This window comes from Chiroxiphia lanceolata, chromosome 29 (genome assembly GCF_009829145.1).
Source record: "Chiroxiphia lanceolata isolate bChiLan1 chromosome 29, bChiLan1.pri, whole genome shotgun sequence".
NCBI lineage: Eukaryota > Metazoa > Chordata > Aves > Passeriformes > Pipridae > Chiroxiphia > Chiroxiphia lanceolata.
The window spans coordinates 1,020,180-1,040,728 of record NC_045665.1 but is presented as its reverse complement, the minus strand read 5'-3'; the positions used below and the strand labels follow the sequence as shown (position 1 = coordinate 1,040,728).

General features: G+C 63.9%; 3 protein-coding genes across 3 annotated transcripts in view; 2 read left to right on the top strand and 1 right to left on the bottom strand.

Annotated features, from left to right (window-relative positions):
- LOC116799863 (E3 ubiquitin-protein ligase RNF115-like) overlaps positions 1-20,549 on the bottom strand; it is a 94,466-nt gene that overhangs the window by 63,030 nt on the left and 10,887 nt on the right. The gene's annotated exons all lie outside the window — the stretch shown is intronic.
- LOC116799867 (peroxisomal membrane protein 11B-like) lies at positions 433-4,471 on the top strand. Its single transcript, XM_032713330.1, is given in 6 exon segments — positions 433-574; positions 745-857; positions 1,638-1,839; positions 2,866-2,945; positions 2,948-3,121; positions 3,124-4,471. Coding segments are annotated over 6 exon segments (738 nt in total). The 5' UTR covers positions 433-518; the 3' UTR covers positions 3,237-4,471.
- Positions 7,573-20,004, top strand: LOC116799881 (integrin alpha-10-like). The gene is made up of 30 exons (XM_032713350.1): positions 7,573-7,671; positions 8,323-8,434; positions 8,844-8,941; positions 9,057-9,136; positions 9,226-9,340; positions 9,434-9,561; positions 10,405-10,553; positions 11,217-11,367; positions 11,533-11,698; positions 11,793-11,866; positions 11,969-12,113; positions 12,527-12,675; positions 12,755-12,898; positions 13,367-13,570; positions 13,660-13,790; positions 14,349-14,515; positions 15,217-15,359; positions 15,457-15,564; positions 15,660-15,745; positions 15,815-15,956; positions 16,666-16,758; positions 16,839-16,915; positions 17,305-17,388; positions 17,484-17,553; positions 17,630-17,746; positions 18,406-18,489; positions 18,586-18,699; positions 18,807-18,899; positions 19,026-19,139; positions 19,668-20,004. The coding sequence occupies exons 1-30, from the start codon at positions 7,620-7,622 to the stop codon at positions 19,731-19,733; spliced, it is 3,456 nt and encodes a 1,151-aa protein (XP_032569241.1). The 5' UTR covers positions 7,573-7,619; the 3' UTR covers positions 19,734-20,004.

Below are 20,549 nucleotides of genomic sequence, written 5' to 3'. Positions count from 1 at the left end.
GTCAATCACCGCCCGCCCGGCCAATGGGAGCGCCGCAGCGCGGGGCGGGGGGCGGGGAAAGCGACGGAGTGCCAATCACAGAGCGGGGCGCTGCCCGTGGGGGGCGGGGCCGGCGCATCCCGACACAAATAACGGTGTTGGGTCGGGGAGGGGGGCGGGGATAAACGGGCGGCTGTCCAATCGCGCGGCGGAGTTTATTAGAATGACAAGGGAAAGAGCGAATCAAAGCGTGCCGAGCGCAAATCAGCGGAGGTAGCGGGTCCGGGGATGACAGCCACGCTCTCATTGGTCAGAAGAGGCAATTAATGGCAAATCGAGCCAATCAAGAGCTTCGACAACGGCCCATTCATGGGCCGTGTTTTGGTGGGAAGGGGCGGGAAGGGGACAGCAATAGGAAGGAACCGCGGCGGCTTCCGGACGTGACGCTGCGCTGGGACCGGGACCGGGACCGGGACCGCGATCGGGATCGGGATCGAGATCGGGATCGAGATCGGGAGCGGGAGCGGTCCGGCCCCGCCATGGAGGCCTGGGTGCGCTTCAGCGCCCAGAGCCAGGCCCGGGAGCGCCTCCTCAGGTGCGGTCTCGGCTCAGCGGGAGCGGGCGGCGGGGCCGGGGCAGGGGGGGGGCCGTGCCGGGGGTTCCGTGGGCAGCCTGGGCAGGGCGGTCCCGGAGGCCTCGGGGACCGCGGGAGGGTGTCCCCGGTGCTCCGGTATCCCCCCCTTGACGCCCCCCGTGTCCCCCCAGGGCCGCCCAGTACGCCTGTACCTTGGCTGGGGCCGCGCTGAACTCCGGGACCAGCTCCGGGACCCTGAGCCGCCTCCAGCAGCTGGAGGCTCATCTGAGCCTGGGCCGCAAATGTGAGAGGGGCGGACACACGGGGAGGCTCGGGGGGTTTTGGGGGGTGTCAGAGGGGCCTCTGGGGGGACAGGGGGCTCTAAAGGGGGATGAGGGGGTCTGGGGGTGGACAGGGGGCTCTGAGGTGGACGGGGGGGGAACAGGGGGCTTCTGAAGGGCTACAGGGAGCTCTGGGGGTGGACAGGGTCCTTTGGGGGGGAGGGGGAGTTTGGGGGGGGAGACAGAGACCTTTAAAGGGGGACGGTGGATCTGGGAGGGATCGGGAGCTCTAAAGGGGGGACAGGGGGCTCTGGGAGGGATGGGGGGGTCTAGGGGGGGGGACAGGGAGCTCTAAAGGGGGACGAGGGCTCTGGGGGCAGACAGGGGGTCTCTGGGGGTATAGGGGGCTCTGGCGTGGATGGGGGGGCTTAGAGGGGATGGGGGGTTTCTAAAGGGGGACGGGAGGCTCCAGAGGGGGGGAAAGGAGGGGTCTAAAGGGGGACGGGGGACTCTGGGTGGGATGGGGAGCTCTAAAGGGGGACAGGGGGCTCTATGGCTGGACAGGGGGCTCTGGGTGGGATGGGGAGCTCTAAAGGGGGACAGGGGGCTCTAAGGGTGGACAGGGGGCTCTGGGTGGGATGGGGAGCTCTAAAGGGGGACAGGGGGCTCTATGGCTGGACAGGGGGCTCTGGGTGGGATGGGGAGCTCTAAAAGGAAACGAGGGGCTCCAGGAGGGACAGAGGAGCTTTGAGCATCCCCACCCCACCCTGCCGGTGACCCCCAACCCCGTGTCCCTCCCCCAGTGCTGCGCCTGGGGGGCTCGGCCGAGGCCCTGGGGGGGGCCCAGCGCTCGCTGCACCTCCCCGACCCCGTGCTGAGGTTCTGCCTCACCCTGTCCCACCTGAACCGCGCCCTCTTCCTCGCCTGCGACAACGTCCTGTGGGCCGGGAAGAGCGGGATCCTGCCCAGCCTCGACAGCCACAAGTGGAGCCAGAGGGCCTTCAGGTGAGCGGCTGGGATTTGGGAGGGGGGCAGAATTCGTGGAGGTGAGGGTGGAAAAGCCTTCACGGGTCTGGCGGGTGGACGGGGAGGGGGGGATTCCCGAGGGAGAGCTGGGAATGGGATTCCCAAGAGAGGAGAGGGACTGGAGTTACTGGAGGGTTGTCAGTGAGGTCCCCAAGGGAGAGCAGGGAATGGGATTCTCAGAGGGAGAGCAGGGAATGGGATTCCTAAGGGAGAGCAGGGAATGGGATTCCTAAGGGAGAGCAGGGAATGGGATTCTTAGAGGGAGAGCAGGGAATGGGATTCTCAGAGGGGATGAGATTCCTGAGGGAGAACAGGGAATGGGATTCCTGAGGGAGAAACATGGAATGGGATTCCTGAGGGAGAACAGGGAATGGGATTCCTGAGGGAGAACAGGGAACGGGATTCCTGAGGGAGTACAGGGAATGGGATTCCTGAGGGAGAACAGGGAATGGGATTCCTGAGGGAGAACAGGGAATGGGATTCCTGAGGGAGAGCAGGGAATGGGATTCTCAAAGCGGATGGGATTCCCAAGGGAGAGCAGGGAATGGGATTCCCAGAGAGGAGAGGGACTGGAGTTACTGGAGGGTTGGCAATGAAGTCCCCAAGGGAGAGCAGGGAATGGGATTCTTGAAGGGGATGGGATTCTTGAAGGGAATAGGATTCCCAAGGGAGAGCAGGGAATGGGATTCTTGAAGGTATTCCTCAAGGAAGAACAAGGAATGGGGTTCTCAAAGGGGATGGATTCCTGAGGGATAGCAAGGAATGGGATTTCCCCCTGGGGAGAGCAGGGAATGGGACTCCTGTGGGGAGAGCAAGTGCTGGAATTCCTGAAGGAGGTCAGGGAATGGGCGTCCCGAGGGACAGCAGGCAGTGAATTCCCGAGTGAGGGCAGGGAATGGAATTCCCTTGGGAGAGCAGCTCCTGCCGTTCCATTTGGAGCAGCCGGAGTCTCCTCCTGCTGCTGCTGCTTCCCGCTGTGCCATCCCTGCTCCCTGTTTTTCCCAGGTATTACCTGTTTGCCCTGGTGGTGAACCTGAGCCGGGACGCCTACGAGATCCGGGTGCTGCTGGAGCGCGCGGAGGCGGCCGGGGAAGCGCGGGAAGAGCCCAGAAAACCGGCCCCAGCTCCGGGCCGACGGCGGGATCCAGCGGCTCCGGCTCCAGCTGCCAGCTCCAGCTCCGGCTCCTGCTCCAGGTGCTCCGGGACAACCCCCCGCTGCTGCTGGACCTGCTCCGGAATGCCTGCGACCTGGTGATCCCGCTGGAAAGCTGGGGCTGTGCCGGAGCAGCCCGGGATTCGTGGGATTGTGCGGCCTCACCTCCTCCGTGCTCTCCATCCTCACCATCCTCCACCCCTGGCTCAAGCTGAAGCCGTAGTTATTATCCCGGGAGCTTCCTTGGGATAGCTGGGAATCCTGGGGGTTGATCCCAGCGGCTGGGACGCCTCTGGAGCCGACTGGCTCATCCCATTCCCGTCGTTCCCGACTCCTTGGAGCCACGAGGTGGAGGGAACCCGGCGTTGGATCCCACGGGGACCTCAGCTCCCAAAATTTGTTTCGTCCCGTTGACTTTTCCAGCCGTTTTTCCAGCCAGGGGATGGGAGGAGATGGAGGGAATCTGGCATCAGATCCCACAGGGGCCTCGTCTCCTGAAATTTGGTTCTTCCTGGCAACTTTTCCGGCCGTTTTAGAGGTCCAACATCCCCCCTTTTCCAAGGGGGAATATTTGGGGCTGGAAAACGTGGATTGCTGGGGGCTCTTCTCACGGATTTCGAGGGGGTGAAGCCGCGGGATTGGGACCATCCTGGTGCCAACTGGTTTATCCAACCCCCATCTGGACATTATTCCTGCTTTTTAAGGAATCCGAGGGCAGGGAGAGGGGAGCAGGAAGGACTTTGGATGCACGTGGGCATCAGGCGTAAATCCATGGATTTTGGGGGGTGAAATCCAGGCAGGAATTTGCCCTCCTGCACCTTCCCTGCAATCCCAGGGGGAAGAAGGGACCGGAGTGAGTTGTGCTGAACTGGGCGGGGGGGGGAGCACTCCCAGCATTCCCACATTCCCAACAGAGAGGGAGCATCCTGGGTGCTTCCCGGTGCTTCCCGGCGCTTCCCAGCCACTGGGGAGGAGGCAAATCCTGTGGATCCCCCTCCCTCCCTCTGCCTGGACCCACCTCAGCTGCCCTTCCCTTCCCAGATATCCCGCTCCGGGGCGGTATTTGGGATAACGGGGGCGGGGCTGGGATTCCCTGCTCCCAGCACTCCCGGATCCTCCCGTTTTCCCTGGATTTTGTGACACCGGATCACACTCCTGTGGCCCCGAGCCAGCTGTGATGTCCTGATACTGAACCACGCCGGGAGCTGGGAATTAGTTAATTCCAGAGGCGGGATGTCCTTGGATCCCTCCGTGGGAGAGCAGGAGCATCCTCTGGAAGGGTTTTTTGGGAGCTCCGTACCCAAACTCCGCCCGCTCCTGGGCTTTTTTTCCTGGGAAGAACCAGGGATTGAAGGTCTCGGAGCTGTGTTTATCCCAGGGGGAGTTGGGATGGGCGGGATTTGCTCCAGCAGATCCCGCGGTGTCGGTGTAATTAATGAACTCATTAAATTATTAAAGCCCGGCAGCTTCCCGGTCCCTCTGTCCTGGGATCGGGGGGAACGTGGATGCAGGACACTGGGATGGGCTGGGAATGCTGGACTGGGAGCACTGGGCTGGACTGGGCTGGGATAACCCCCTGGAGCTGGGGGGGCTCATTCCTGCCATTTCCAGGGGGAAAGGAGTGGAGGATGGAGGGGAGGATCCCAATCCCTTCCTTATTCCATCCTGTCCCATCCCATCTCACCCCACCCATCCCATCCTATCCCATCCCACCCATCCCATCCTCTCCATCCCACCCCACCCATCCCATCCTCTCCATCCCATCCCATCCCTCCACAGTTGCCATTCCCACCCCAGCTGAGCCCAGACCAACTCACTGCACCCCAGGGGGCCCACATGGGGTGAGGGGGGGGCCGAGGGGATTTTTGGGGTGGGATTTGGGGGTTGGATTTGGGGTGTCCAGTGGTGTTTGGGCACTGGGAAGGAGGGAGGATCCGGAGTGGGATGAGGCTCCCCCGCAGCTGCAGCAGCTCCAGCGCGACCTCCAGGTGAGTCCAGAGCCCCTGAATCCGCCCAGAATTCCCTCACAGGCCCTTAAATCCCTTGGAACAGACTCGGGGTTATCCCATTTTCCCAATTCTGAACATTTTGTGTCTGTTGTCCCAATCCTGAACCCTGTTTTATCCCATTTCTCCCCACTCTGACTCACTTTATCCCCCTTTCCCCCACTCTGCTCTCTGTTCTATCCCATTTCCCAATTCCAACCCCTGTCTTATCCCTCTCTTCCCACCCCTGGCCCTCATTTCCCCCCCCCTTTTTCCCAATTTCCCTCATTTCCCCCCTGCCTGTGTCCCCAGACCCTGGAGCAGAAGTTGGAGTCCGTCTGGAGCAGGAACAGGATCAACGAGGCCGAGATTCCCCCTCCGGTGGCGCTGGGAAAGGTGGAGGGGGGCCCTTCCCAGGCACCCCCCGGGCCCCCTGACCCCCCAATCCAGCCCCCAAGTCCCTCCCTGGCCCCATCCCCACAATTCCCATTTTTCCCTCGGTGTCCCCCATGACAGGGGGGGCCCTACCTGGTAGGGGGGGGTCCCGTCCGTGGCCGCACAGTCGCCCTTTGTCCGTTTTTCTCCTCGTTTCCTGTTTTTTTTTCCCTTCCCTGAAAATTCCAGCCCCGTCCCACAGCCCAGCACAAGTTTCCCTCTGTCCCAAAATCCCGGAGTTTGAATTTTTTTCCCTCTTTTTTTTTTTTTTTTTAATTTCCCAAACCCACCCAAAAAAATCTCAGCGAGGAGCCAAGGAGGGGGGCTGGACCTGGGGAGTCCCCCCCCTTCCTATCAGGAAAAAGAGGAAGAGGAAGGGTTGGGTGGATATTTGGGCTGAGCTGGACCTGCAGGGATCTGGTGTCCCAAATTCCACAGGATCTGCTGTCCCAAATCCTATGGGATCTGGGGGGTTTGGGCTCTCCCTCTGGCCCCTGGATCTGGTAGAGGAAACCCCTGGAATTTGGCCCTGACCCCCCTGATCCAGTCCCCAATTCCCCAAGGATACTGTTCCTGATCCCCAGGGATCCCATCATGTCATGTGTGTCCCACCCAATCCATTTGCTGATCCTTGGGATCCAGTCCCCCAGTCCTCAGGATCTGGTCTCTGATCCCTGGGATTCAATCCCCCAACCTCTGCCCCACTCTGGTCTGGGAGTCCCTGATCTCCCAGGAATCCTGTCCCCAATCCTCTCAGGATCTCATCCTCAATCCTATTCCAATCCTCCCGATCCTCCAATCAGGATCCAGTCCCTGATCCCCATGGAATCCAACTTCTCCCCCCTGTTTCACCCTCTCTTCTTCCTGATCCCCAGAGGATCCAGATCCCAGTCCCTGGATCCAGTCATTAATCCCTTGGGGATCCAATCTCCAGGATCCCACCTCCAACCTCTGCAGGATCTGAGACCCCAATCCCCCAGGATCCAGTCCCTGATCCCACAGGGGTCCAGACCTCAATCCCCTGGGATCAAATCCCCAATTCCCACAGGAGCCAGCCCCCAGTAATTCCCCGCTGGGATCCAATCCCCAAGGGAGGATTTCCCTGTCCTCATCCTACCAGATCCAGGTGCCACCCGGGGGAGGGATCCCGGGGCTTCCTGGGGATGGGATTGGGATCCCCTCAGCACCCCCCTCTCCTCCAAGGGCTGCCTGGATCCCCCTTCCCGCCCCTGAGGTATCCCTGGCACCGGCGGGATCTGGCTCCTGGCGCTGGCGGGGGGTGGTGGTGGGGATCCCGTGCCAGGCAGATCCCGGGAATGGATCTGGAGCTGCCCCAGGTGCCCCCCGAGCTTCCCAAAACCCCTCCACGGCCTCGAGCTCTCCTACAACAAACTCCGGGAGGGAGATCCCGGCGGGCGACTCCGCCGGGATGGCGCGGCTCTGGATCTGGGAATACACAACGGCATCGCTCCGGGCGCCTTCCAGACTCAAACCTGCCGCTGCCGGAGCACCCGCGGCTCTTCCAACAACTCCTTGGAGTTTTTGGGGGGTCTCGCGCGCGCCCGGGGCAGCGCCAGGAGCGGCGGGTGGGGTGGGATGGGATGGGTGGGGGGAGACACCGCGGTCATCCTGTCTCCTCCTCCTCGGAAAGGAGCCTGGACGGTGTCCGGGAGGTGGCGGTGTCATCCGGAGGACGTGGCAACCCGAAATCCACCTAAATCCACCTCAAAATCCACCCGGGTCCCACCCAAACCCCGCCAGAGATCCCCGAGCCCCTTTATCCCAACTCCCCCCATCCCGGTCCCCATGGGGAAGTTCCAGGTGTCGCGGCCACCTCCGGGTGGGTCAGTCCTTGGGGGGACAGGGGGGCACCCTTTTCCCATCTCATTTTTCCAGGAAAAGGGGAAAATCCCCTTAGTGCCCCCCGTCTCCAAAATCCCGCGCCCTCCTCCTTCCCGCTCCCCTTTTTCCTCGTGTTTTTACCACTTCGCCTGTTTTTTTCCCCGAACTCTTTGCCCCCCCCCCCCCCCCCGCCCCAAAACCACATTTATTTTTAGCAGCCAATTGAAGATGAAGGAGGAGGGAAAAAAATATTAAAAAAAGAGGAAAAAAAAAAATAAAAAGGGAAAAAAACCGGGATTTTGTCCCGGCTGGAGCCGGAGTCACCTTTGAGCTGCAGCACGACCATGTGGGGGGTGGGGGGCCAGGGGGTGCTCCCGGCGCTGCTCCTGCTCCCAGGTAAAAGACCCCCCCAAAACTGGGCAGTTTCGGGGTGTTTCAGGGTGTTTTGGGGTGAAATCGAGGGGTTTGGGGGCTGCTGGAGGCGGGGGGAGGGCGCGGAGCCGGGTGCTCATTAACCCGAGCGCAGCCAAGCGCGGTTCGCCCCCCGCGCTGAGTGTCCGGAGGGGGGGAATTTGGGGTAAAACAGGCGGGGTTTAGTAATTCCAATATGTTTTGGGGGGTGGGTTTTTTTTTTTTGAAGGGAGGGTACCCCCGAAATCCCCCTGGATTTGGGGCGGGTGAGGGTGGGAAGGAGAACCCGCAAGAGGAACTAAAAGCCGGCTTTGATGGAAAATCTTTACATTTCTGAGGGGGGGGGGGGGGAAAAGACAAAAAAAAAAAAAGGGGGGATTTCCAGCCCCAGCACGGGGGGGGGTCGGGGCAGGTTCAAACCCCCCCCTTCCCAGTGAGGACTCCCCCCGCTCCCCCCCGCGCGGGGAAACTGAGGCACGGGGGGATTAATTTGGGGGGCTGGGGGCTCTGTCCGTGGGGGAGAGAGTTCCCCCCACACCGGGCACCCCGATCATCCCCCCCCCTGGGGTGCCGCTGGATGGGGAAGGTCCGTGTGTGCCCCCCACCCCCTTGAGGACCCCCCCGTCCCCCCTCCAGGGCTCTGCGCGGGGTTCAACATCGATGTGGAGCACCCGCGGGTGTTCCGGGGCCCCCCCGAGTCCCAGTTCGGGTACCGGGTGCTGCAGCGGGGGGGCGACGGCGACAGGGGGTGAGTGACCCGCGAGGGGGGACGGGGGGGGGACGCGGACACGGGCAGGGGGGCTCAAAAAGCGCCCCCCCCCCCCCCCGACAGCCCGCGGGGAAGGGGAGGTGGAGACGGGGAAACTGAGGCAGGAAAGGAGGGAATGGAGGGAGGGAAAGGGGGGCTGAGGTGAGGAAGGGGAAGCTGAGGCGGGCAGGGCGGCCGGAGCAGCCACGGCCGGGCGGCCGGACAGACAGACAGACAGACAGACGGAAGCGGGGGCGGCAGGACCTGGCGCGGTGCCCCCAAAACGCGCTGACGGGGTCAGAGCGGGACGGGGGGGACCCCCTGTCCCCTCCCCGTGTCCCCTCCCCGTGTCCCCTCCCCGTGTCCCTCTTTGCGACCGTGTCCTCGTGTCCTCCCCGCGTCCCCCCAGGCTGCTGGTGGGGGCCCCGTGGGATGGGGACGGTCAAGGCGACGTCTACAAGTGCGGCGTGGGACCCCAAAACTCCTCCTGCGCCAAGGCCAACCTCGGTATTGGGGAGGGGGGAGGCGGGGTGGCTGTGACCGCGGGGGGAGGTTCCGGGGTGTGGGGGGGGGGAAGGTGTCCCCACGGTGCTGACCCCGTCTCTGTCCCCGTGTCCCCGAGGGGACACAGCGCCGTGGCTCCGCGGCAGCGCCGGACACCTCGGGATGACCCTGGTGGGCTCCAAGGACGGCGGGTTCGTGGTGAGCGCGGAGCGGCCGCGGGGGGAAACCGGGGCGGGATGTCACCCGCTGCTGTGTCGCCCGTGTCACCCTCCCCGCTTCCCCGCCAGGCGTGTGCCCCGCTTTGGTCCCAGGAATGCGGCACCTCCGTGTTCAGCTCCGGCCGCTGCGTCCGCCTGGACGAGGAGCTGCAGCTCGTGGAGACGGTCGCGCCCACGGCACAGCGTGAGTGGGGCGCTGGGACGGACTGGGATGGACTGGGATGGACTGGGACGGACTGGGAGGTGCCACCCGGGTGTCGCTGTGTCCCTCTACCAGGCTGCTCCACCTACATGGACATTGTCCTGGTGCTGGACGGCTCCAACAGCATCTACCCCTGGGAGGAGGTGCAGGAATTCCTCGGGAACATCCTGGGGCGCTTCTTCATCGGCCCCGGGCAGACCCAGGTCAGGGGGTGGCACCGGGGCCACCGTGGTGTCCCCCAAGGCTGGGACAGTGTTCCCGGGGCTATAATGGTGTGCCCAGGGTATTGTTATGCCCGGGGCAAGGTGATTGTCCCCAGGGCTATGCTGCTGTCCCTGGGGTGGTAGTGATGATAGGTACCACCCTCGGGGTGATGCCACCCCTAGAGTGATGTCATTGTCCCCAAGGGTGATGCCACCCCTGGGGTGGTGCTGGCTGGTGGTGGTTTTGGGGGGGTCAAGGGTGCCCTTTGCCAGGGATTAGGGGGTCCTATGGGATTTGGAGGGGGGGTCTCCTGTGGATTTGGGGGTCCCGCTGGCTCTGACCCCTCCTGTTTCAGGTGGGGGTGCTGCAGTACAGGGAGTGGGTGATGCAGGAGTGGGCACTGGGGCAGCACCCCGGGGATTTGAGGGGTCCCTGAGGATTTGGGCATTCCCAGGGATTTTGGTGGGTTCCCTGTGGATTTGGGGGTCCCGCTGGCTCTGACCCCTCCTGTTTCAGGTGGGGGTGCTGCAGTACAGGGAGTGGGTGGTGCAGGAGTGGGTGCTGGGGCAGCACCCCCCGGATTTGAGGGGTCCTGAGGATTTGGGATTTTCCCTGGGAACTTGGAGGGAGTCCCCTGGGGATTTTGGGGGGGTCCCTGGCTTGGATCTCCCCTCGTTTCAGGTGGGGATGCTGCAGTACAGGGAGTGGGTGATGCAGGAGTGGGCACTGGGGCAGCACCCCGGGGATTTGAGGGGTCCCTGAGGATTTGGGCGTTCCCAGGGATTTTGGTGGGTTCCCTGTGGATTTGGGGGTCCCGCTGGCTCTGACCCCCCCTGTTTCAGGTGGGGGTGCTGCAGTACGGGGAGGAGGTGGTGCAGGAGTGGGCGCTGGGGCAGCACCCCACGGCCCAGGCCCTGCTCGAGGCCGCCCGGAACCTGACGCGGCAGGAGGGGAGGGAGACGCGCACGGCCATGGCCATCCAGCAGGCCTGGTGGGCTCCGGAGCGGGAACGGGAGCGGGAGTGGGGTCAGGGTTGGGATTGGGGTCAGGGTTGAGGTCAGGGTTGGGATTGGGATTGAGATCAGGGGTGGGGATTGTGGTCAGGGTTGGATTGGTGTCGCGATTTGGATCGCGATAGGGATTGGGGTTTGGGTCAGGACTGGGGGCAGAGTTGGGGTTGGGATTAATTTGGGGATTGGGATCAGTGTTGGAACCGGTATCAGGGTTAGGATCGAGTCAGGGTTTGGATGAGGGTTGGGATTGGGGTCAGGACTGGGATTGGGATGTGGATCAGGGTTGGGGTTGAGGTCGGGGTCAGGACTGGGTCTGGGATCTGGATCAGGGTTGGGGTTGAGATTGGGGTCAGGACTGGGATCTGGATCAGGGTTGGGGTTGAGATTGGAGACAGGGTTGAAAGCAAGTCAGGGTTTGTCTTAGAATTGGGATCAGTACTGGAATCGGTATCAGGGTTAGGATCGAGTCAGGGTTTGGGTCAGGGTTGAGATTGGGGTCAGGGTTGAGATTGGGGTCGGGTTTGGGACTGGGATGTGGCTCAGGGTTGGGGTTGAGATCGGGGTCCGGGTTGGGAGCAGGGTGGGGACCGGGAGCGGGATTAGGACGGGGCTCGTGCTGACGGCCCCGTTCGTTCCGGCAGCGCCGAGTCCTTCAGCGCCGAGCGGGGCGGGCGCTCGGGGGCCGCGCGGCTGCTGCTGGTGGTGACGGACGGGGAGTCCCACGACGGGGAGGAGCTGCCGGCGGCGCTGGCAGAGTGCGAGAAGCGCAACATCACCCGCTACGCCATCGCCGTGAGCCCCGGCCCCGTGTCCCCCTCCACCCCGGGGGGGTTGTCCCGGTGACCCCTGTCCCCGTGTCCCCTCCGCCCCGAGAGGGAGGAGTCCCCCTGATCCCTGTCCCCGTGTCCCCTCCACCCCGGGAGGGAGGAGTCCCCCTGACCCCCGTCCCTCCCGCAGGTCCTGGGGCACTACCTGCGGCGGCAGCAGGATCCCGAGGATTTCATCCGGGAGATCAAGTTCATCGCCAGCGACCCCGACGAGAAGTACTTCTTCAACGTCACCGACGAGGCCGCCCTCAACGACATCGTGGATGCGCTGGGAGATCGGATCTTCAGCCTCGAAGGTGCCGCACTGGGGCCGGGAGGTCGGGAAGGGACGGGAATTGCGGCTGGAAGCGCGTGGCTGGAGGAACAGCGTCCCCTCCCTACCGCGGTCAGGCACCCGTGAGGACAACGAGAGCGCCTTCGAGCTGGAGATGTCCCAGATCGGCTTCTCCATCCACCTCCTCGAGGTGATCCCGCCGGGAAGCCCGTCCCGGCCCTGCTGAGTGCCCTGGGATGGGATGGTGACCTTAGGGGGGGGTGGCGGTGACACGTCCCTCCCATCCCGGCAGGACGGGATCCTCTTTGGAATGGTGGGAGCCTACGACTGGGAGGGGGGCGTGCTGGAGGAGAGCAGGCGAGGGCGCATCATCCCACCCCGGGAAGCTTTCCAGGGGGAATTCCCGCTGGAGCTGAAGAACCACGCAGCGTATCTCGGTACGGGGGTGTCCCCAGGGATGGGGGGAAACCAGGGATACTCTATATTCTTGAGATCTGAAATGAACCAGGGATGTTCCTTTTCCAGGAGATCTCGGGGGGCATGTGGGATTCTCCATGTCCCCAGGGATGGGGGGTGAGCCAGGGATGTTCTGTGTCCCAGAGATCTCGAGGGGCACATGGGATTCTCCGTGTCCCCAGGGATGGGGGGTGAGCCAGGCACGGTCCATGTTCTGGCCACGGGATGAAACAGGAACCCTCCACATGCCGGAGACACGGGGTGAAGAGGGGACCCTCCGTGTCACGGATATTCGGGATGCTGAGATGCTTGCAGTCCAGATATCTGTGATCCTGATATTTAGGGCACCCCGGGGGTCCCGTGTGCCCAGGGCTGACCCCGCTGCCCCCCTCAGGTTACTCGGTGTCCTCGCTGCGGCTGCCGGGGGGGCAGCGCCTGTTGGTGGCCGGAGCCCCCCGATTCCAGCACAAGGGCAAAGTCCTCCTCTTCCAGCTGGACCCCGCGGGCACCGTGACAGTGACCCAGACGCTGATGGGGGAGCAGGTGAGGGGAGGCAGAGGGGCCGAGGGGGTGGCGTTCGTCCCACCCCCCGTGGCCTCACAGCCCTTCTGCACCCCCCCAGATCGGCTCCTACTTCGGCAGCGAGGTGCTGGCCCTGGACCTGGAGGGGGACGGGGCCACCGACCTGCTGCTGGTGGCAGCGCCCACCTACCTGGGGGGCCAGAGCAGGGAGGCGGGGAAGGTCTACCTGTACCGCGTGGGGCAGGTCAGGGGGGGCACCGCAGGGGCTGGGAGGGGCTGGGAAGGGGCTTCGGGGGGGCAAGAGAGGGAGGGGGGGATCTGTAGTGCATGGGGAGGAGGGTGGCAGGTCAGGGGCTGAGGGGGTGGGTGGGAGGGGTACCTGTGCCATGGGGGGCAGGTGAGGGTGGGAGGGGTCCCTGTGCCGTGAGGGGCTGGGGGGGAGGCTGAGGGGGGTATCTGTGTCATGAGGGGCAGGTGAGGGGCTGAGGGGGCGGGTGGGAGGGGTGAGTGGGGGGATCGGGTAACACAGCGGGATCGAGGGGGCTGCAGGTGAGTGCAGGGGATTGGGGAGGGCAGTGGGAAGCAGAGGGACTGCAGGGATGCAGGGACTGGGGAATGGAGAGGTCGGGGGAGTCTGGGGGAATCGAGGTGATGGAGGGGAACACAGCAGGATTTGGGGGGGGTACCGAGGGCCCTCCCCGCGCCCCCCCAGGGCCACCTGAGCCCCGCAGGGTCGCTGCACCCCGAGGTGAAGCCGCAGGACTCGCGGTTCGGCTCCGCGCTGGGCGCGGTGCCGGACCTGGGGCAGGACGGGCTGGCGGGCGCCGTGGTGGGTGCCCCGCTGGAGGACGGGCACCGCGGGGCCCTCTACGTGTTCCACGGCGCCCCGGGCACCCTCGTGCCCCGGCACAAGCAGGTGAGACGGCACCGGGAGCGCCGGGAGGGGCCGGGAGGGGCTCGGGGTGGGGGGTGGAAAGCGCTGCCCGCAAAACGCTTCGTTCCCAGCGCATCGAGGCGGCGGCGCTGGGGTGGAACCTCCGCTATTTCGGGATCAGCGTGGACGGACGGATGGACATGGACGGGGACGGGCTGGTGGACGTGGCCGTGGGGGCGCAAGGGGCGGCCGTGGTGCTGCGGTGAGTCCGGGAAGGGGGGTAGGGGAGGGGACAGGGTCATGAAGGGGGGACAGGGAGGTTCAGGGGGGACAGGGACATCCCGGGGACAGGGATATGGAGGGGCATGGGGACATTTGGGAGGGACAGGGACATGAAGGGGACAGGGACATTCAGGGGGGACAGGGACACCTCGGGGGTAGGGACACCCCGGGGGCAGGGATATGGAAAGGGACAGGGACATTCAGGGGGGACAGGGACACCCCGGGGAGAGGGACACCCTGGGGACAGGGACATTCAGGGGGGACAGGGACACCCCAGGAACAGGGACACCCTGGGGACAGGGACATTCAGGGGGGACAGGGAAATGGAAGGGGATGGGGACATTCAGGGGGGACAGGGACACCCTGGGGACAGGGACACCCCGGGGACAGGGACTCCGTGCCTCAGTTTCCCCTCGTGAGACCCTGGGATGCTCCCGAGACCCTCCCAGCCCCCTCCGTGCCTCCATTTCCCGATCCTGCAGCGGGATCCCTGTCCCCGTCCCCGTCCCTGTCCCCACACAATCCCGCTGTCCCTCAGGTCCCGCCGGATCGTCCGGGTGTCCGTGGGGGTGTCCGTGGAGCCGGGGGCCATCAGTGTCACCCGCAGGAACTGCCAGCGCGGCGGCTCCGGTGCCGTCTGCCTCCGTGCCCGGATCTGCTTCCGGGCCGGGACACGCTCCCGGAGCCCCGGAGCCATGGATATCGGTGAGTGTGGGCACCGGGGGGGCTGCAGGGCCCTTGGAGCATCCCGGGGGGGGCACTGGAGCATCCCTGGAGCATCCTGGAAGCGTCTCAAAGGGTCCTGGAGTGTCCTTGTGACATCCCAGCGTATCCCCAGAGCATCCCCGGGGCGTCCCAGGGAGTCCTGGAACATCCCAGGTTGGCCTTGGAGAACTCAGGAGCACTCCAGGAGCATCCCAGGGTGTCCCTGGGGTGTCCCTGGAACATTCCTGGAGTGTCTGTGGGAGAACCCAGGAGCATCCCGGGGAGCCCTGGAGAATCCCTGGAGCATCCTGGAGGCCCTAGAGCATCTCAGTGCACTGGGAGCATCCTATGGGATTCCAGAGCATCCATATGGCACTCCTGGAGAACCCTGGAGCACCCCGGGATGGCACGGAAGCCTCTCCAGAACATCCCATGGTGTCATCCCAGGGAAAGCATCCCAGCCTTTCCTGGAGCATCTCTAGAGCATCCCAGGGTGTTCCTGGAGCATCCCAGGACTTCTCTGGAGCCCCTCCAGAGCATCCCTGGGGTGCATCCCAGGACTTCCCTGGAGTCCTGCTGGAGCATCCCAGGGTGTCCCTGGAGTATCCCAGGACTTCCCTGGAGTCCTGCTGGAGCATCCCAGGGTGCCCCCACCCCCGTGGGTGCCCCTGCCCCTGAGCCCCTCCCTCGCTGCCCCCCAGATCTCCGGTACAACGTGTCCCTGGAGGAGCGGATCCCGGGATCCCGCGCCGCCTTCGACTCGGGCTCCCGTCGGCTGCTCCAGCGCCGGATCGAGCTCCCTCTGGGAAGGCAGAGCTGCATCCGTGTCCCCTTCCACGTCCTGGTCAGTCCTGGGACCCCTCCTTGCCCCATGGGAGGGGTGGGGGAGGCTCTTCCCACCCTCCATTCCCGTGGGCTGACGGGATCCCCCGATCCCACAGGACACCTCGGATTACCTGCGGCCCCTCGGCCTCACCCTCAGCTGGGCCCTGGACGAGTCCACGGGGCCGGTGCTGGATGAGGCGTCTCCCACCTCCCTCCGCAAGCTGGTGGGTACTGGGAAGGGTGTGACCGGATCCTGGGATCCCTCCTGGACATCGGGATTCCCCCCTGGACACCGGGATCACGCCCAGGCTCCTCGCAGATCCCGTTTTTCAAGGACTGTGGGGAGGACGACGAGTGTGTCACCGACCTGGTGCTCCGGGCCAGCGCGGACATCGCCGGCTCCAGGTACCCCCCGTGTCCTTCCCGGTGTCCCCGTGGTGTCCCCGGGATCCCCCGTGACCCCTGGGATGGCAGGCAGAGCCCCCACGTCCTGCGGAAGGGCCGGAGGCGGATGCTGGTGCGGGTGGAGCTGGAAAACCGGGAGGAGAACGCCTACAACGCCAGCCTGTGGCTGCGGCTCTCCGGGAATCTCCACTTCTCCAGCCTCGTGCTCCAGGTACAGCCCTGGGGGGGCACCCAAATCCCTGGGGAACCCCCCCCTCGGCATCCCTGGTCCCCCTGTCCCCCCAGCAGGACAAAGAGGGGGACTCGAGTCTTCCAGGGAAGCTCTGGGTCGTTCTTGTCCCAACCCATTCCAGGTGGGATGGGGGGGTGGGAGTGTTCCATGGGGTCCCCAAACCCCTTCCAGGTGGGACATGGGGGTCTGTTGTGCCCCCAACCCCTTCCAGGTGGGATGAGGGGGGTGAGGGTGTTCCATTGGGTCCCCAAACCCATTCCAGGTGGGATGAGTGGGGGGGTGTTCCATTGGGTCCCCAACCCCTTCCAGGTGGGATGAAGGGGGGTGAGAGTGTTTCATTGGGTCCTCAAACCCCTTCCAGGTGGGACATGGGGGTCTGTTGTGTCCCCAACCCCTTCCAGGTGGGATAGGGGGGCTGAGGCTGTTCCATTGGGTCCCCAAACTTGTTCCAGGTGGGATGGGGGGGTCTGTTGTGTCCCCCCAATCCCTTCTAGATGGGATGAGGGGGGTCCACTGCATCCCCTGGCTCATCCCAAGTGGGACCTGGGGGTCCCTTGTGTGTTCCCAACCCCCCCTCAGCGGGGATAAACCCCCCCGGTATCCCCCCCAGCTCCCCTCTGGAGGGGGTCCATCACCCCCCTCCCTGTTTCCCGTGTCCCCCCAACTCCGTGTCCCCCCTTCCCGGCAGGATCCCGGCGCGGTGAAGTTGGAATGCTCGGCGCTGGGGGGGCACCGCTGGCGCTGCAGCGTCGGGTACCCCGTGTTCCGCTCCCACGCCAAGGTAGGACCCCCCGGGACACCCCCCTGAGACCCCTCCTGGGACCCCCAAACCCCCATCCCACCCCCTGACCCCCCCCCCAGGTATCCTTCACCCTGGAGCTGGAGTTCAGCTGCTCCGTCCTGCTGGATCACGCCGAGGTCACGCTCGAGGCCACCAGGTAAGGGGGATTTTATTTTTGTATTTTTTTTTATAAAAATCCCACCTCTTTAGTATTTTGGTTTTACTCATTTTGTTTTGTTTTGTTTTTTTTTTTACCTTTTTTTTTTTTAACCTTTTTTTTTTTTTTATTTTTTACCTTTTTTGCTCTATTTCTCACCCTTTTTTGGGACTTTTTTTTAAAAACTTTTTCTTCTATTTTTAACCCTTTTTTTTTGTTTGTTTTGTTTTATTAACCTCTTTTATATTTTTTAACCTTTTTTTTGGTTGTGGGGGTTTTTTTTAACCTCTTTTATATTTTTTTAACCTTTATTATTATTATTTTTAACCCTTTTTTGTATTTTTTAACCCTTTTTTGTATTTTTTTAACCCTACCCCTCCCCACTCCAGCGACAGCACCGAGGCCACGCCCGAGGACAACCTGGCCCGGATTTCTGTCCCCATCCTCTACGAGCCCGACCTGTTCCTGTCCAGGTGGGGCTGGGGGCTCGCGGGGGGGGGTCACAGGGGAACACACGCACCCGATGTGACCCCCCCACCCCACCCCCGTGTCCCCTCTCTGGTGACAGTGACACCAACCTGCAGCGCTACGAGGTTCAACCCCACGGCCCCGGCCCCGAGTTCAGCACCACGGTCAGGGTGAGGCGCGGGGGGTCCCGGGGGGTCCCCAAATAGGGGGGTGGGGGGTCCTGTCTCATCATTCTCCCCCCCCCAGGTGCAGAATTTGGGGTGTTACTCCGCGCACAACCTCACCCTGCACGTGGCGCTGCCGGCGCTGGGACACGGCCGGGCCACCCTCCTGTCTGTCACCCGCGTGCTGGCCGGGGACAACGTGAGGCTGGGGGGGCTCGGGGGGGCTCGGGGGGGCTCGGGGGGGGTCCCTGCACCCTCCCTGTGACCTTCCCCTCTCCCTGTGACCCTCCCTTGTCCCTGTGACCCTCCCCTCTCCCTCTGATCCTTCCCTCTCCCTCTGACCCTTCCTTCTCCCTCTCATTCTCCCCTCTCCCTCCCTCCCCCTCCCTCCCCCTCCCTCTGACCCTCTCCCTCCCTCCCCTCTCCCTCTGACCCTTCCCTGTGACCCTCCCCTCTCCCTGGAACCCTCCCCTCTCCCTCTGATCCTCTCCCTCCCTCCCCTCTCCCTGGAACCCTCCCCTCTCCATCTGACTCTTCCCTGTGATCCTCCCCTCTCCCCGGAACCCTCCCTTCTCCCTCTCTCTCTCTCTCTCTCTCTCTCCCCTCTTCCTCTGACCCTTCCCTCTCCCTCTGACCCTCCCCTCTCTCTGTGACCCTCCCCTCTCCCTGTGACCCTCCCCTCTCCCTCTGACCCTCCCTTTCCCCTCTGACCCTTCCTTCTTCCTCCCTCCCTCCCCTCTCCCTCTGACCCTTCCCTCTCCCTCTCTCCCTTCTCCCTATCACCGTCCCCTCTCCCTGTGACCCTCTCTTCTCTCTCTCTCTCCCCTCTCCCTCTGACCCTCCCCTCTCCCCTCCCAGGCCACCTGCACGCTGCGACCCCCCCCCGAGGGGACACGGGTGGTCCCGGTGCCCCCCGAAGACCTTCTGCGCGTGGACAGGCTGGTGGGCATCGCGGGGACGGTTTTTGAGGGAGGGGTGTGGTCCCAGATTTATTTTGGGAATTTTTTTCGGCTCTCTCCTAATTCTTTGCCGCCCCAGGACTGTTCCAACACGTGGTGCGAGGAGCTGAGCTGTGCCCTGGGGGGGCTGGAGCGCGGCGGGGGGGTCTCGGTTCGCCTCCTCCGCACCCTCCACAGCGGCTTCTTCAGCGGGGTGAGCCCCGGGGGGGAGGGAATTGGGGACCCCCACCCTCCCCTCCCGCTCCAGGGAGGATCCAGAGGGCGGGATTTGGACAAATCCCACCTTTTTCTCTCCTCCAGGCCAAATTCCGGAGCGTGCGGATCGTGGGCAGCGCCTGGCTGGGGGTCCAGGGGGGCGTGTTGGTGCTGGGCGAGGGGGCGCAGCGCAGGGAGGTACGAGCGACTTCCCCCCCTAAAAAAAAATTTCCCTGTTCCCCCTCCCACCTCCATCCCGGTTTTTTCTTCCCCCCTCCAATCCCGTTTGTTTTTCTCCCGCCTCCAATCCCTGTTTTCCCGCAGCTGGTGCTGGAGGTGCTCCAGGGCCGGCGCGTGCCCGTGTCCCTGTGGATCCTGGGGGGCAGCGCCCTGGGGGGGCTCCTGCTGCTGGCGCTGCTCAGCCTCGGCCTCTGGAGGGTGAGGGGGGGTCACTGTCACCTTTTGGGGGGTCACAGTGTCACCTGGGGGGTCACAGGGTCACCTTTGGGGGGTCATAGTGTCACCTTTGGGGGGGCTCCTGCTGCTGGCGCTGCTCAACCTTGGCCTCTGGAGGGTGAGGGGGGTCACTGTCACCCTGGGGGGGGGGTCACAGTGTCACCCTGGGGGGTCACAGGGTCATCTGGGGGGGTCACAGTGTCACCCTGAGGGGTCAGAGTGTCACCTGGGTGAGGGGGTACCAATGGCACCCGGGGGGGGTGGCACAGTGTCACCCTGGGGGGGGGGTCACAGTGTTCCCTGGAGGGGTCACAGTGTCCCCTGGAGGGGTCACTGTCACCTTTGGGGGGGTCACAGTGTCCCCTGAGGGGGTCACTGTCACCTTTGGGGGGTCACAGTGTCCCCTGAGGGGTTCAGTGTCACCTTTGGGGGGGTCACAGTGTCACCTGGGGGGTCACTGTCACCTCCAGGGGTTCTTCCCACCCCCAATCCATTCCCTCTCCCCCCCAGCTGGGATTCTTCTCCCGCCCGAAGCCGCCCCAGGAGGAGGAGGAGGAGGAGGAGCAGCAGCACTGAGGCCCTTCCCGATCCTCGAGGACATTCCCAGGATGTCCAGGGTTCATCCCAGGATTCTGCTGCCCCCCCCCTTTGGCTCCATCCCGGCGGGGGGGTGGGATTGGGCTGGCGGGGGGATGGATGAGCAGGTGAGGCCGGAGCCACCCCCCCCCCCACCACCACCCAGGATTTTGGAGGGGGGGACACGTGGAAGTGGGAAAAAAGCCGGGAATGAGTCGGGATGGACGGAGCAGCTCCAGCAATAAAACTCCGGGCCGTGCTCCCGCCGGATCCCACATCCCTGTGTGCGCCCGGGAATGCTTCCCAAGGAGGGGGAAAAACCTCTGGAATGACCCCAAATATGACAGGGAGGGATGGGGGGGGGATTCAAATCCCAAATCCCAAATCCCAGCCCACGCCAGCCTCGGATTTAAAGCCCAAAATCCGGATTAAATCCAGCTCCACGGGGAAGGAATTCCTGATTTCTGGCACGATGTGGGAGAGGGAGGAAGTGGGAGCAGGAAGGGAAGGGATGTGACCCCTCCTTACCCCCCCCAAAATTCCCATCAGGAGAGCTGGACATGCTGGATAACAGGGAAAAGCACCAGGATAAAACCAGGATCTGTCTGCATTTTCCCAATCCCTGTGGATCCACAGCCCTGTCCCAGCTCCTGCCCCAGGAACAGCTCCTGGTGGAGCAGGGAGGGGAGGACAGGGACACCATTCCCAAATCCTGCAGGATCATCCCCCAAATCAGGGGTTTCCTTCCCCAAAAAGCCTTTCCCACGCTCCCACTCCCCTTTTCCCAGCTCCTACTCCCCCTTTCCCAGCCCCAGG